Source organism: Herpailurus yagouaroundi, unplaced genomic scaffold (assembly GCF_014898765.1).
Source record: "Herpailurus yagouaroundi ecotype Mexico unplaced genomic scaffold, PumYag 77, whole genome shotgun sequence".
In the NCBI taxonomy this organism is placed as follows: Eukaryota; Metazoa; Chordata; class Mammalia; order Carnivora; family Felidae; genus Herpailurus; species Herpailurus yagouaroundi.
This window is the reverse complement of record NW_024412388.1, coordinates 91,962,306-91,978,589: the sequence shown is the minus strand read 5'-3', so window position 1 is coordinate 91,978,589 and position 16,284 is coordinate 91,962,306. Positions and strand designations below refer to the sequence as shown.

The window sequence follows — 16,284 nt, the reverse complement described above, 5'->3', positions numbered from 1 at the left end:
ATTGCAAAAACACTGGTAAAGCACTTTAAAAAAGTGTGGGGGGGGAGCCTGGGTGGCGCAGTCGGTTAAGCGTCCGACTTCAGCCAGGTCACGATCTCGCGGCCGTGAGTTCGAGCCCCGCGTCAGGCTCTGGGCTTATGGCTCAGAGCCTGGAGCCTGTTTCAGATTCTGTGTCTCCCTCTCTCTCTGCCCCTCCCCCGTTCATGCTCTGTCTCTCTCTGTCCCAAAAATAAATAAACGTTGAAAAAAAAAAAAGTGTGGGGAAGATTTACCTCCACCCCACCTTCCTTTTTGTGCAGGGGGCAGCATGAACAAAGGAGGAATTTTTTTCCTTCCTTACAGCTTTCTGTATTTGTTGTAAGTTAAAAAGCTACCCAATCAACTAAAAAATTCATCAGTCTTTATTCCAAGTTATTATAAATAATGAACTTAATCATCAAAGCTCCCAGAGGAGCACAATTCCAATGTTACTGGTCATGTCTTAGTTTTTATTACAATTTTGTGCTTAGGTAGATCCAGATATTTTGTTTCAAATGTCTCATCCTACATGCATATGCAATGTTTTGAGGAATAGTCTCGTTATATCATCTTCCTCTTTACATCACATCTTTCTGTGAGGTCCTCATAATCTATGTGATAAGTAACATAGAGAGGAATTCTGCACTTGAGAGGAATTTTAAGGTTACAGTTGACAAAAGGGCTGGCTTCTCATTCTTGCTTCAGCAGAGGTTAAGATTTAGCTGGATTGAATTCTTCCAGGTTAAATAATGTATGCAAATCACTGGTCTAGGTGATTTTATTCCCCTCTTGTATTCCAGTTGAGGGTACCATTTGCTTATTTATCATAGAACTTGTTAGATAGTTGGTGTTTATGAAATCATTAAATTAGTGAACACCTCATTGGATGCCTCCCTGATCTCAAGCACAAAGTACCTATAACCAGAATGGCAGAATGTATCTACTTTTCTTTGCTACTGCATTGAGAATTTTCTCCTGGAGGCTTCAGAAAGAATGCCACACTTGATTAGCCCTCTTAGGGAAACGAGTACATGGTATGTTTCACAAGTCCCTAGTAATTAGTAATTGTCAACCTTGAGATCCTATGGTGGCTCTTTGGGACCTATGACTTATATCCCAATGGAACCTTCTTAAATTAAGAGGTTGTTTGGGGGTAGGAACTGAAATACTTGTGTTCAACTGTCAAGAATTAGCTATGTAACCATAGGCATCCTTCAGTAACAAAGTCTTTTTCCTACTATGTAAAGTGACCTGCCTTTCCTAACACTTACACCATCCCAAGTCTTTAGCCTGTTATCATTTATGTATTTTTCTTTCTGGTTTATCCTATGAACACATCTATTTGGAAGCAAAAGCTATGTTTTATTGGTTTGTATCCTAAGTGCTTCTCACAATGACTGTTACTTGGTATTCTCAATAAAATGTCCATTGGTCCAGTGAATGTAAATATTTGGAAAGTTTCACAGTGCTAAATAAATGTAAGCTGTCTGAAAAAAGCAGGTAGAACTTCACCGTTTCTTTCTCTTCTTAGGGCTGACAGTTCTTCCTGTGGCCCAAATGACCCTAGGCAATCAGTGCCAGTTCACACAGAGACTGAACAGTGCCTGGGTATTGGAGCAGGTCACATTCTCATCCTTCTGGAAATGTTGTCACTCCAAAGGGCTTGGACTTCCTTTGGATCATCTGGTGTCCAGTCATACATCGCTCATCATACAAAGCCATGCTGATACTGCCAAACACCTGTAAAAAAAATCAAAATGTTGAATATTTATTCTGTGGTACATTTTATAGGTGTCCAAATGCTTCAGGTTTGCATAGCACTTTTCTGTAATTACAACAGCTAGGATTCACTAAGATCTTACTGTGTACCAGGCATTATATCCTTACATGTATTGACCACATGTATCACATGTGTCACATTTCTATGGAGCATGCATGATTGTTTTACATTTTGCAGAACACTGGAGAGGAACAGAAGTTAAGTATTTTGCCCAAGTTCACAGGGTTAAAGAGTGGTGGAGCCTAGATACCAGCAGGATATGTCTGGTTCAAGTCCTAGCTTTTAATCCTATGCTATGCTGCCTTTCCACTAATTGCTTTAGTAGCTATATTTTTTTTTTTATTACAATTCATTTTTCTTTTGGGAAACAGTTACAAGAATATTACAGCTTACTTTGCCTAAGTATGAAATCATTTCTACTTCTAGGGTTACCCTAAGTTTTCATTGGTGTTCTTTGCATGCTTACACTGGTGATGAGAACTCTATAGTATACATAGATTTATAAAAGATATACTGTATTTAAAAAAAATGGAATTCGGGGAGAATGCTTTTGTTTGCCCAAACAGTAACGGGATTGTTATAGGAAGTTAAAAAATATTAGAAATTTATTCAAAACCATACAATAAATTCTAAATACATGTTCAAGTTAAAAAAAGCTGTTCACCCTAAAAAAAAAGGACCTAGATTAGATCTCCAGCTTAAATCAGGCCCAGCTTGCTATGACTGTTCCATTTATATAGACTGTTAACTATCAAAATGGTGACAACTATCACTACTGTTGCTTGCTATTCAAGGATCTAATAAAGTCATGATTTTGTATGTTTCCCTTCATAACTGAAGATCTCATGTGTTAACACTAAATTTGAGCAAATTAAATACTTTAGTACCTTAATATGCGATGAATAAAAGAGAAAACTTGGTTACAATGAACAAAAAACTATGTTAGATTATTTCAGAAGACCACTTTTTCACACCTGTTTTCTATTAGCATACAAGCTACCAGTATGAAGAAAAAAACATACATCAAGCATAAATTACCCTTAAACTATATTCTGAAGGGGTTGTAACACTCTTAAGAATTGACAATATTAAAAAGGCAAAAAGCATTATAAGTCACAGTACACAAGACTTCTTACTTCATCTATAAAAATAGAATGAATGCCAATGTTTTATTTGCCACAGGGATAAGGAGGGAAACATCCGTGAAATAAATTTGATAACATGACTCACACTTCATTACAAATGATTTTCCTAAATTCACAACTTTCACATTTGGCTGAGCTAAAAAGAAGAAAGAAAAAAAAAAAAAAAACCTCTAAAAAAGGAAATTTCACTTGATGTAAGTAGGCCAGATCACATGATCTCTTTAGATGAGAGTTTAAATGAGTGCACTTCTCCAGCTGGGAAAATATTTTCCTTCATTTAGAGAGGCTAAATAATTTACCCCAAATGATGAATAAACCCTTGGTCAGGTTCAGAAAAACCTTCTATCAGCCTGTTTAGTAAGAATCACACAAAACTTTATTATGTAACAAATATGAAATAAAACACTTCCTTGTTTAAGTCTTAAAAGATAAGAATTAAAAAATCCATACTAACTTCACCATCTTTCAGATCTTTTCTCCTACATCTACCTTCTAGGTTTCTTGGGTATGCCACACAACTGTATACAGCCAATTTTACTCAATGGAGAAAAGTGTTCAACTTTTTAGCACCCTATGGAAGTAGTAAGTGTAAGAACAGGGTTATTCAAACTGCTTCCTCTTTCTCCTCCCTCTCATTACCAGCAGCAAAGTTTATTTAAAAAACAATGAGGGAGAAGTACTGAAGCCTAGAGGCACCTAGGAAAGGAGAGAATTCAGAGAATGATAGAATATGGCTCTGGAGAGCTATTTAAGTCATATTGGAAATTTATGTACTCTAACAAAACCCTTTACTGTTCTCCCTGGCTACAGATTTAAATGTGAGGTGTCAGGGATGTGCATGGAGCCTTCATAAACTTATATTTTCTTCTGTGTTTTTGCTTTCTTCCCGTGTAACAAAAGAAATAGAAATGCAAGTGCTTGGTACCACATGCTTTTAAGGCTCAACAAAGCCCATTGATAAACAAGCTGTTTCCAAAGTTGGGGGCCTCGGGATTTGCTTTTTAAATAAATATCGACAGAAGAATCTCCTCGAAGAGAGGCAAGTCACTCTCCCTCCCCAGAAGCCAAGGGGGAAAAAGGAGACAGAAGGTATTGCCCCCTACTTGCACGTGGAATCTCCCTTTCTCCTCCGAACCCCCCTCCGCCTCTACCACGCGGGTCCTGCAGATTCGGGAGGTAGTTGGGAGAAAAGGCAACGATCAGTCCTCCATGGCAAAGTCTTTGGTCTTCTCCTCCTGGTCGCCTACTTTGTAGCGCAGCAGCACGCGCAGGAGACGGTGGTTATCCCGGGAGGGCAGCAGCGTGATCTCTCCGGAAATGTCCGTATCTTGTTCCACTTGCACAGGTTCGTTCAGGTAGAGGAGTGCCTGCTTCCAGTGCGTGACCGGATGAAAAGGCGAAGTGGACAGCACCAGCGGTTTCTCCGAGTCCCCTCCGGGGAAGGTCACCTGGAACCAGATGGCAAAGCCGTGCATGGGCGCCGAGCCGTAGCAACTGAAGCGGAAGCGTCCGCCCACCCCAGCCTCCAGCTCCTGCTCCAGGCCGGTGCGGGCCAGCTCCAGCTGAGCAAAGCGCTGCGGCCGGGCCAGTACATCCTCCCCAGACAAACCCTGCACCACGATCTCCGAGTGGCCCATAAGGCAGCGCGTGGCGAAGCTCTCCAGGCAGCTCATGTCCACACCATAGAGCTGCTTCACCTGGCTCCAGAAGCCTAGGCGCAACTCCAGCATCTGGTCGCTGATGGGCGCCACGAAGAGCTCGGCGGAAGCCGGCAGGAGAAGACCGCCCTCCTTCAGCCACTTGGTCCGCGCGTAGAGCACAGAGCTCAGCATGGACTCGTGCAAGAGTCCGTAGCCCATCCACTCGCTCACGATGGCATCCACCTGCTCCGGCAACTCCACCGTCTCCACTGGCCCCGGCAAGACGTGCACCCGGTCCTCCAGGCCGTTGAGCCGCACCACCTCCCGGGCCTGTTGCCAGATGGCGCTGGCCTCCACCGCGTACACGCGCCGGGCCCCGGCCTGCACACAGAAGATGCTAAGAATGCCGGTGCCCGCGCCCACGTCCAGCACAGTCTTGCCCCGCAGTGCTGACCAGTTCCGCAGGATGCCCAGGCGATAGGCATCCGTGCGGACGCGGTCCGCAATCATCTCCTCGTGGACGGATATGTCCGAGTAGCACTCGTAGTACAGCTGGTCCCGCTCCCGCCTAGCCCTCCGGGGTCGCGGCAGGGCCGCCTCCTGCTCTCCGCCATCTTCCTCCTCAGCTCCCTCCCCTCCTTCGCCGCCGCCCCCCGACTCAAGCTTTCTTTTCTTGGGCTGCGACATCTTGGCGGCTCCGACCGACTCCCAGCGGGCGTTGCGCCGCTCCTCGCGGCCTCCAGGAAGCGGGGGCTTCTGGGACTTGTAGTGCGCGCCCGCGCCTCCCACTTCCTGGGGGTTCGCAGCACAGGTGCCAGCTAGAAGCCTCAGAGCTCTACTCAACTCTTTTAATTGCTCCTTGGAGGTACAGGAATCCCTTTCCCACCCACCATACCCAGATTTTACGAACCTGTACCTACGCCTCTTTTCCTTAGCTCAATTCCCTTTTGCTTTCACTCCCTTCCTGAAGCCCACACGCGCACAAGACTAAACATCCATGTTTGTCTTGTCTGCTCAACTTTGTCTTGTCTGCTCAAGTGTCTGATTTTATTCCACCGAATCATCCGGGCGACGCCCTTCAGACACTGCCACCTCACCTGGACCATTACTCCTCTTAAAGTTCTCCAGGTGGATATTTAAAAATTGCACTCACGTTTTCTTTTCTGTTTTCAATGGCGTTAGGGTGCAAAGAAGGTGTAAATACAACAAAGAAAACCTCTCACGGTGTAAAACTTTGGTTCTGATTCCGGTGAGAGCACAACTTAACTAAAAAGATTAAGACGGATTGTATGACCACTCTTGCCTTCAATTACCCACCCACACCAGCAACAAGGAATCTTCATTGCAGTCTGAGAATTATGTTGCTGGTCTCTATTTGAGGAGAATACTTATTTAACTCAGTCTTGCTCTGGTAATTCAGTGGCTCATTGAAAATTTAAATCTTGGAAGGGTTCAGACTGAAGAACAGTTGAAAAGCAAGGGTGATTTGATACAGTGAAACCCATTGCCAATTGTATTCTGGTAACCAATTAAAACTTTTTCCCTCAGAAATAACTGAGTCCTTCCTCCCTTATGCTCACTTTTCCACTGCAACTCAGTTTTTTTCTGTGTGATATTTTGTCTGGACAAGATTGATACTCTCCCTCTTCTGTTTTTCTTTCAGTCACCTATCAGCTATTAATTTCTTCCCTCTGTGTTGTTCATAGTAGCAATAAAATAGCTTTAAAATGTGATTTCTGTATGAGTGTCTGTATTTTTAACACTGGTAGAATAAAATTTTCTCCCAACTTCAAAAAAATCACATTGAGGAAAATTGACTTTTATTTTCTTGTAGTCTCAAGCCATGTCTACCTAAACAATGGGCCTATATGCCTCATCTGGTGAAAAAGTTCCTTTACCTTTACTTCCTTCTACTAATCTCTTATTTAACGAAATAGGTTTGTTGACCAGACAAACCTCGGCTCTACTTCTAACTCAGGGCTCTCACTTCTTGCTGCTCAGTAGAATCATCTGTGTAGCATTTAAGAATTACCTATCCCTGTGTCCCACCTCAAAGTTACCAAAACAGAACCATTTCGGTGGAGCCTGGGCATATAGTTTTAAAAGTTTCCCAGGGAATTTGAATGTGCAGCCACTGTTTCTAAGATGATCTTAGTTAAATCTTGCTTCATTATTTTCATTGGGTAAAATTATCTTTTTTTCAATGGCCTGGGCTCAACCACTTAAGACCACAAGTCCTCAAAGCAGCTCTTCTATGTTTCTGCCCAGTTTGATAGCTTGTTTGTTGTTGTTTTAAATAGAGGCACAGAGCAAGCCAGGGGATTAGAGTTTTAAATGTGACCACTTTAATGTATGACTTCTAGGTTGTTACTTAGTGCATACCTCTCCTTTCCTTCCTCCAAATCCTTCCCTTCTCCTTTTAAATGCACTGACTCCTCCAACCAATTTTCAATGCACTTACTTATAGTCTCTTTTAAGAAAATTCTGAATATAACTTTCATTGGTTCTCCCTCCAAAATATATCTTGAGCCCATCTTTTTTTCCTTCTCCCTTGCCAGCACCCTAGTCTAATCTTCCATCTTTGCTTTGCTGGAAATCAGTCTCCTAAAAGATGGCTCAGCTTCTAAACATACCAGTATCCAATCCATTGTCCACGTAGCTATAAGAATGAGCTTTACAAAACCCAAATTAGACCATGTCACTCTCCAGTAACTTCCCATTCTAGGTCCTGAAACAATCCAGTAAGTTCAGATAACTTCCAATCTCATCTCATGATACCCTTCCCAACTCACTGGGCTCCAGATGTTCTCTTTCCTGGCTCAGGTCTTCACTTCTGCTCTTCTAGGCTTGGAACATTGTTTTTCATGTTAGTACTTAACCTCAGTGGCTTCTTCTCCTCCATTAGGTCTCAGCTTACATATTGCCTTCTGATAAAGGCCCTCTTTGGCTACCTTAAATGTTATTTTCTAATACTGATTATTGCTTTATTTTCTATTGTTTACTGCTTTTATTATTTGTATGTATTAGTTTATTTCTGTATTTGTTTTTTTGTAAAACATAAACTCCAAGAGGCTTGGACTTTTGTTTCCCCCCTATTGTAGTTCCTAGCACTAGCACAGGTCCTGGCATATAGAGTGCTCAGGAAATAGTCTTCAATGAAGAGTACTGTGGAAATAGATAGGAAATAGTTAAATAGTTAATTATTCATAAGGGAAGCAGAAGAGTTTTGCTTTTTTTGTAGTTCGTAGTATGACAATTTGACTCTGATAAATGCTGAGATAAATCCAGATATAGATTGAATCTAGGATGCTCCCAAGTGTGAGAGTTGCTTTATTTTCAAACACTCTTAACCCTTCTAGACAGAATAATGTTAAGCTCTACATTTTATGCCCAGACTAGAGAAGAAATGGCCTGTGGCTCTCTCCCCTCCTGCACATTGGCTTGATATAGAGAGGGATTTCTTTACTCATCTTTTCTACCACACTGAGTTGTTTTAAGTAGGAAAGGGGCATAGATCATCGTTCTTCTCTAAGTCGTGTAGCTCTAGCAAACCACCTGGATGGGAGGAGAGTTGGAGCTCAGCTGACAGAGCATTCTTTGTGTTTTTATTTCAGTGGTCTACTCACCACATCCATTTGATGCTCAATCCCAATGTCTTTCAAATGAATGGATCTTCAAATTGATTTAATACATCTTTACCAGCATTAAAAAAAAAAAAAAAGAAGAAGAAATAGAAAATCTCAAGTACATGAAATGAGTAAAGGTGAGTTTTATTTCAATACTCACTGGTTTCACTGAAGTATACTATATATGTATTTCATGCTCCAGATTATGGTTAGAAAGTTTGAAATCCACAGCTTGTTCTCCAAAGGTGCTGTTAATTTTACATTTCTGTACCTTTCCTTTGGGTTTGTCCACTCACTCATCTATTTAGATAATGTTCAAATGTTATCATTTATTTGTAGCTTTTTTCAACCAGTCTGTGACTGATAATACTTACATATAATTATTTTTTCACTTATCCCATTGGACCACAGCTACTTACATATCTGGCTTTTCCATGTTAGATGGTGTATATTTGAACACCAAGAGTTTATATTTTTCACTTTGATATTGAGAATCGAGTGTATTGTGCTGGAATCTGAACCATTTTGACATTCTCAATTGTTGTTCCTGAGTGCACATGGCATCATAGATGTGTTTTGTATGACTAGGAGAAAAATGATTGATTTTCTGTATCACACGCATTGATGTATTTATCCATTTATTCAATAAACATTTGGACTTCTCCTCTGCATTAAATATTCTAGAAATATTAGAATATTATTTAATATTTTATTAAATATTTTATTAAATATTTTATTAAATATTCTCCTGGGTGGCTCAGTTGATTAAGCATCTGACTCTTGATACTGGCTTGGGTCATGATCTTGAGGTTGTGAGATCAAGATTGAGCCCCACATCAGGCTTGGTGCTAATAGCATGGAGCCTGCTTGGGATTTTCTCTCCCCCTCTCTCTCTGCCCTCCCCATGTCCCTCTCTCGCTCTCTCCCTCTCTCTCAAAATAAATAAACATTAAAAAAAGATTCTAGAAACAAAACATATCAAGAAACAAAAGACAAAAATCTCTACCTCCACAGAGCTTATATTTCTGTATTAATATTATTTTATTTACCATTCTTACATTGCCTTACTTAAGCAAATTATTATACCACTTTTAATTCTCACATTTTTTCCTATATTAATTTATTTGTGGAATTTGCTGGTGTGATTGCCTCTCACAAATATTTAAAAATTTTTCCTCTTTAATTTCAAGGTCTGTTTAAAAATGTATTTTAAAGCCTGGAATTAGAATTGAAGGCAGTTCCTTCAGGATTTCAAGATTTCATTGTAGTTCTCAAAGTGTGTGTTGGGAAAGGGTAAAGGAGCAATGACATGAAAAATGTTATAAATATCTCTTTGATATGAATATTCATTAAATGATGTAGTTCTTACCATTCCATAGTTGCTTGGAAGCTGTCAGCATTGAAAAAGGCACTTCTAGCTAAACAAACAAAAAACCCCAAAAACCCCAAAACAAACCTTTGTAGAAAATGAAGGTAAAAGATGGGGCACCTGGGTGGCTCAGTTGGTTAAGCATCCGATTTCAGCTCAGGTCATGATCTCATGGCTTGTGAGTTTGAGCCCCGCATGGGGCTCTGTGCTGACAGCTCAGAGCCTGGAGCCTCTTCAGATTCTGTGTCTTTCTTTCTCTCTGCCCCTCCCGCACTCACACTCTGTTTCTCTCTGTCTCTCAAAAATAAATAAAGATTAAAAGTAAGTAAATAAACATTAAAACAAAAAAAGAAAATGAAGGTAAAAGATGATGATTTTTCTGTTTAAACAAATTGGAACATCAAACATAAAAAGCATAGGTATATGTAATTCTCTTGATGTACATAGTGTCTTTCCATGGTGTATTGGCCCAGCTATTAAACCAAATACTAAAACAGATGAATAGTAAATTCATAGCTCCCTGATGATATTATTATTTAAAAAAAATTTTTTTAATGTTTATTTATTTTTGAGACAGAGAGAAACAGCGCATGAGTGGGGGAGGAACAGAGAGAGAGGGAGACACAGAATCTGAAGCAGGGTCCAGGCTCTGAGCTGTCAGCACAGATCCCGATGTGGGGCCCAAACCCATAAACCGTGAGATCATGACCTGGGGCGAAGTCAGATGCCCAACAAACTGAGCCACCCAGGCACCCCTCCCTGATGATATTATTAATAGTTGTAATTCTTTTAAAAAATGTTTGTGTTAAATTATTTAGGTAGTCACAACAAAGATATTATGAATGTAATCCATAATTATCAATTTGGTTTAAAATTTGGTTTATTGAGCCCTCTTAAAATATTGAATGCATCATTTTAACAATTTCAAGTACAAATATTGGCTATGACATTTTAACTATTTCTACTACAAATCATGCCACTATAATGGAAATAGTACAAAAACCCCCAGGAATGTTCGTTATAATATGGGGAAAAGTAATATATCAGTGCATCTATGGAAATTTGCTCATCTGCCACAGGAGTAATAAGAATCAGGTAGCTTGAAGAAAATTAGATATTAAACTTAACGAATATTATTTAATAAGCTCTTCCTCTCTATCTTTTTTCTTTTATGGAAACCAGTATAAAGAAAGTCAACCATTTTCTTCAACCAGATGCTTATGATCTCATAGTATTTTGCTATTGAGGACATTTAAAATGCATAGAAGTAAATGTAGTCACAGTAGACCTGTGATTCTCAAAGTATGGTTTCTAGATCAACAGGTTTTTTTTTAAGCTTATTTATTTATTTCGAGAGAGACAGTGAGCATGAGCAAGGGAGGGGCAGAGAGAGAGGGAGAGAGAGAGAATCCCAAGCAGGCACCACACTGTCAGCGTGGAGCTGGATGCAGGGTTTGATCTCACGAACCATAAGATCATGACCTAAGCCAAAATCAGGAGTCAGATGCTTAACCGACTAAGCCATCCAGGCTCTCCTCGAGATCAACAGTAATAGTATCACCTGGAAAATCACACAGGGGTGGACCCCGCTCTATATCTAATGAATTAGAATCTCTGGGGTTAGGGTTCTGCAATCTTTCTTCTAATATCCCTTTAGGTAGTTCTGGTACATCGAAATTTGAGAACAACCACACCAATTTGAAGAGTGCCAGGACCAGTGTGAGGCCAGGTGGAGTTTATGGAATGGAAGGTCTATTTTTTCCCCCTATTGCTATGAAACAAATTATTACAAATTTAGCAACTTAAAACAAACTTTTTTTTTTTTTTTCTTTTATTTCCTAGTGTCCATGAGTCATGAGTTCAGGCACTGCAAGGCTGTACTCAAGATGTCAGCCCAGCCACATTCCTTTTTGGAGCTTGGGATTCTCTATCAAGTTCACATGGTTGGCAGAATGCAGTTTCTTGCAGTTGTAGGAATGAAGGTTCCTTCCTCTTCCTGATTATCTGATAGGGGCTACTTTCAGCTTTTAGAGGCTTCTGGCAATTCCATGCCATGCCCAGTCTTTCTCACAACATGACAGCTTACTTCTTCAAGGGCAGCAGAAGAAGCTTTCTGACCTTGGGGAGGGCTCTAGCAAAAATCATTCTCTTGTTCCCACCCACCCCCATCTCCCTTTTAACTAAAAATCAACTGGGAACTTCAATTCCATCTGAAAATAATATTTTTCAGCTGCAGAAAATGGTTCTGGGTAAAGAGACAAAGGGTGTGTTCCTACTGAAGCTTCATAAAGATTGTGAAATATCTGTAAATAAGTGTGTCTCAGAGAACTATGGGTGTAGCTCACGGCATGTGGAGATGACTGTATCAAATAGATCAGAAACAAAGTTTTGAACAAGCTGTGACCATATCTGAGCAGAAAATTTTAATGCCACTAGCTGCACACATTGCCTACTACTGTTGAGTTTCTGAATCCTGCTAGATGAGGAAGCACACTCCAAATAGTGACCACTTTTCTAGTCTGGGTCCAAGAAGTGAATACTTTCAGAATAAAGCCAGGTGGAGCTGGGCCTAAGTAAACCCAGGAGAGCCGACTAGACTGCAACTCCCATGTGGTGGAAGCAAGGAACAAATTCTTCTGTTACAGTGAGCCACTGAGATATTGGGGTTGTTGCTGCAGCAAAAACAAAGCTGACTTATACAATATATGTACAGAATGAGATTGTTAGAGAACCACCACCCAGGTCAGGACATTTAAAACACCACCAGTGACAGAAGTGTCCCTGTGTCCCTCCAATTCTGTACTTTTCCTCTTCTCCACAGGCATATATCCTGATAATACCATAAAAAGATTCAGTGAACTTCCTGTACATCTGATCACACAGTATGTGTTCCCTTGTGCCTAATTTCTTTTGCTCACCATTATGGTTGTGAGATTCATCCCTGTGACTATGTGTAGAAGTATTCTCTTCACTTTCATTGCTTTATTTTATAGTATTCCATTGTATGAATATACCATAATTTGTTTAACTGTTTCTGCTATTGTACAGATCCTCTGAGGTGGAAATAATCATTCCTACAAGGAATTTTGTAGTGTTATTTTTTCTTGTACAGTTCTTTTGACCCTTAGAGTTTTCTACTTTATATAAATAACTTATTTTTATCATCCTATTATATATTAAGTCCCTAATAATAGTTAAAACGTATTGTGTTTAGCATTGCCTAAATGTTTTATATGCATTATTAATTAATTAATTAATTCAACAAATATTTTTTAAATTTTATTTTTTTAATTTGCATGCAAATTAGTTAGCATATAGTGCAACAATGATTTCAGAAGTAGATTCCTTAATGCCCCTTACCCATTTAGCCCATCTACCCTCCCACAACCCTTCTAGTAACCCCCTCTGTTTGTTCTCCATATTTGAGTCTCTTATGTTTTGTCCCCCTCCCTATTTTTATATTATTTTTGCTTCCCTTCCCTTATGTTAATCTGTTCTGTGTCTTAAAGCCCTCATACGAATGAAATCATATGGTATTTGTCTTTCTCTGACTAATTTCACTTACCATAATATGCTCTAGTTCCATCCATGTAATTGCAAATGGCAAGATTTCATTCTTTTTGATTTCTGAATAATACTCTATTGTATATGTATACCACATCTTCTTTATCCATTCATCCATCCATGGACATTGGGGCTCTTGCCATACTTTGGCTATTGTTGATAGTGCTGCTATAAACTTTGGGGTACATGTGCCCCTTTGAAACAGCACACCTCCATCATTTGGATAAAGACCTAGTAGTGCAATTGCTGGGTGGTAGGATAGTTCTATTTTTAATTTTTTGAGGAACCTCCATACTGTTTTCCAGAGTGGCTGCACCAGCTTGCATTCCCACCAGCAATGCAAAAGAGATCCTCTTTCTCTGCATCCTGGCCAACATTTGTTGTTGCCTGAGTTGTTAATGTTAGTCATTCTGACAGGTGTAAGGTGGTATCTCATTGTGGTTTCGATTTGTATTTCCCTGATGATGAGTGATGTTGAGCATTTTTTCATGTGTCAGTTGGCTATCTGGATGTCTTCTTTGGAGAAGTGTCTATTCATGTCTTTTGCCCATTTCTTCACTGGATTCTTTGTTTTTTGGGTGTTGAGTTTGATCAGTTCTTTATAGATTTTGGATACTAACCCTTTATCTGGTATGTCTTCTCCCATTCTGTCGGTTGCCTTTTAGTTTTGCTGATTGTTCCCTTTGCTGTGCAGAAGCTTTTTATTTTGATGAGGTCCCAGTAGTTCATTTTTGCTTTTGTTTCCCTTGCCTCTGGAAATGTGTTGAGTAAGAAGTTGCTGTGGCCAAGATCAAAGAGGTTTTTGCCTGCTTTCTCCTTGAGGATTTTGATGGCTTCCTTTCTTATATTGAGGTCTTTCATCCATTTTGAGTTTATTTTTGTGTATGGTGTAAGAAAGTGGTCCAGGTTCATTCTTCTGCATGTCGCTGTCCAGTTTTCCCAGCACCACTTGCTGAAGAGACTGTCTTTATTCCATTGGATATTCTTTCCTGCTTTGTCAAAGATTAGGTGGCCATACGTTTGTGGGTCCATTTCTTGGTTCTCTATTCTGTTCCATTGATCTGAGTGTCTGTTCTTGTGCCAGTACCATACTGTCTTGATGATTACAGCTTTGTAGTATAGCTTGAAGTCTGGGATTGTGATGCCTCCTGCTTTGGTTTCCTTTTTCAAGATTGCTTTGGCTATTCGGGGTCTTTTCTGGTTCCATACATATTTTAGGATTATTTGTTCTAGCTTTGTGAAGAATGCTGGTGTTATTTTGATAGGGATTGCATTGAATATGTAGATTGCTTTGGGTAGTATTGAAATTTTCATAATATTTGTTCTTCCTATCCAGGAACATGGAATCTTTTTCCATTTTTTGGTGTCTTCTTCAATTTCTTTCATAGGCTTTCTATAGTTGTCAGTGTATAGATTTTTCACCTCTTTGGTTAGATTTATTCCTAGGTATTTTATGGTTTTTGATGCAATGGTAAATGGGATCGATTCCTTGATTTCTCTTTCTGTTGCTTCATTGTTGGTGTATAGGAATGCAACTGATTTCTGTGCATTGATTTTGTATCCTGCAACTTTGCTGAATTCATGAATCAGTTCTAGCAGTTTTTTGGTGGAATCTTTTGGGTTTTCCATATAGAGTATCATGTCATCTATGAAGAGTGAAAGTTTGACCTCCTCTTGGCCGATTTGGATGCCTTTTATTTCTTTGTGTTGTCTGATTGCAGAGGCTAAGACTTCCAATATTATGTTGAATAACAGTGGCGAGAGTTGATATCCCTGTCTTGTTCCTGATATTGGGGGGAAATCTCTCAGTTTTTCCCCATTGAGTATGATATTAGCATTGGGTCTTTCTTATATGGCTTTTATGATCTTGAGGTATGATCCTTCTATCCCTACTTTGTTGAGGGTTTTTATCAAGAAAGTATGCTGTATTTTGTCAAATGCTTTCTCCGCATCTATTGAGAGGATCATATGGTTCTTGTCCTTTCTTTTATTGATGTGATGCGTCACATTGATTGTTTTTCGGATATTGAACCAGCCTTGCTTGCCAGGTATAAATCCCAGTTGGTCATTGAGATAATTTTTTTAATGTATGTTGGATCTATTTGGCTAATATCTTGTTGAGGATTTTTGCATCCGTGTTCATCAGGGAAATTGGTCTATAGTTCTCCTTTTTTAGTGGGGTCTGTGTCTGGTTTTGGAGTCAAGGAAATGCTGGCTTCATAGAAAGAGTTTGGAAGTTTTCCTTCCATTTCTATTTTTTGGAACAGCTTCAAGAGAATAGGTGTTAACTTTTCCTTAAATGTTTGGTAGAATTCCCCTGGAAAGCTATCTGGCCCTGGACTCTTGTTTTTGGGGATATTTTTTATTATGAATTCGATTTCTTTACTGGTTATGGGTCTGTTCAAATTTTCTATTTCTTCCTGTTTCAGTTTTGGTAGTGTATGTTTCTAGGAATTTATCCATTTCTTCCAGATTTCCCATTTTGTTGGCATATAATTGCTCATAATATTCTCCTATTATTTCTTTTTATTTATGCTGTTTTGGTTGTGATCTCTCTTCTTTCATTCTTTTTTTTTTTCAATGTATGAAATTTATTGTCAAATTGGTTTCCATACAACACCCAGTGCTTATCCCAAAAGGTGCCCTCCTCAATACCCATCACCCACTCTCCCCTCCCTCCCACCCTCTTTTTTCATTCTTGATTTTATTTATTTGTGTCCTTTTCTTTTTCTTTTTGATCAAATTAGCTAGTGGCTTATCAATTTTGTTAATTCTTTCAAAGAAACACCTTCTGGTTTCATTGATCTGTTCTGTGTTTTTTTGTTGTTGTTTGTTTTGATAGCATTAATTTCTGCTCTAATCTATTATTTCCAGTCTTCTGCTGGTTTGGGGTTTTATTTGCTGTTCTTTAAGGTGTAAGGTTAGGTTGTGTATCTGAGATCTTTCTTCCTTCTTTAGGAAGGCCTGGATTGCTGTATATTTTCCTTTTATGATCGCCTTTCTTGTGTCCCAGAGGTTTTGGGTTATGGTGTTATCATTTTCATTGGTTTCCAATACTTTTTAATTTCCTCTTTAACTTTTTGGTTAGCCCATTCATTCTTTAGTAGGATGTTCTTTAGTCCCCAAGTATTCGTTACCTTTC

General features: G+C 39.5%; 1 protein-coding gene and 1 long non-coding RNA gene across 2 annotated transcripts; one reads left to right on the top strand and one right to left on the bottom strand.

Moving 5' to 3' along the window:
- Window positions 1–479: 479 nt before the first annotated feature.
- Window positions 480–5,283, bottom strand: PRMT6 (protein arginine methyltransferase 6). Its single transcript, XM_040471145.1, has 2 exons — window positions 4,047–5,283; window positions 480–1,758 (listed from the first exon to the last, which is right to left on the bottom strand). The coding sequence occupies exon 1, from the start codon at window positions 5,268–5,270 to the stop codon at window positions 4,143–4,145; it is 1,128 nt and encodes a 375-aa protein (XP_040327079.1). The 5' UTR covers window positions 5,271–5,283; the 3' UTR covers window positions 480–1,758; window positions 4,047–4,142.
- LOC121027590 (uncharacterized) lies at window positions 5,281–12,460 on the top strand. Its single transcript, XR_005788813.1, has 3 exons — window positions 5,281–5,448; window positions 8,198–8,346; window positions 12,400–12,460. It is a non-coding gene; the product is annotated as an uncharacterized LOC121027590 (long non-coding RNA).
- Window positions 12,461–16,284: the final 3,824 nt, after the last annotated feature.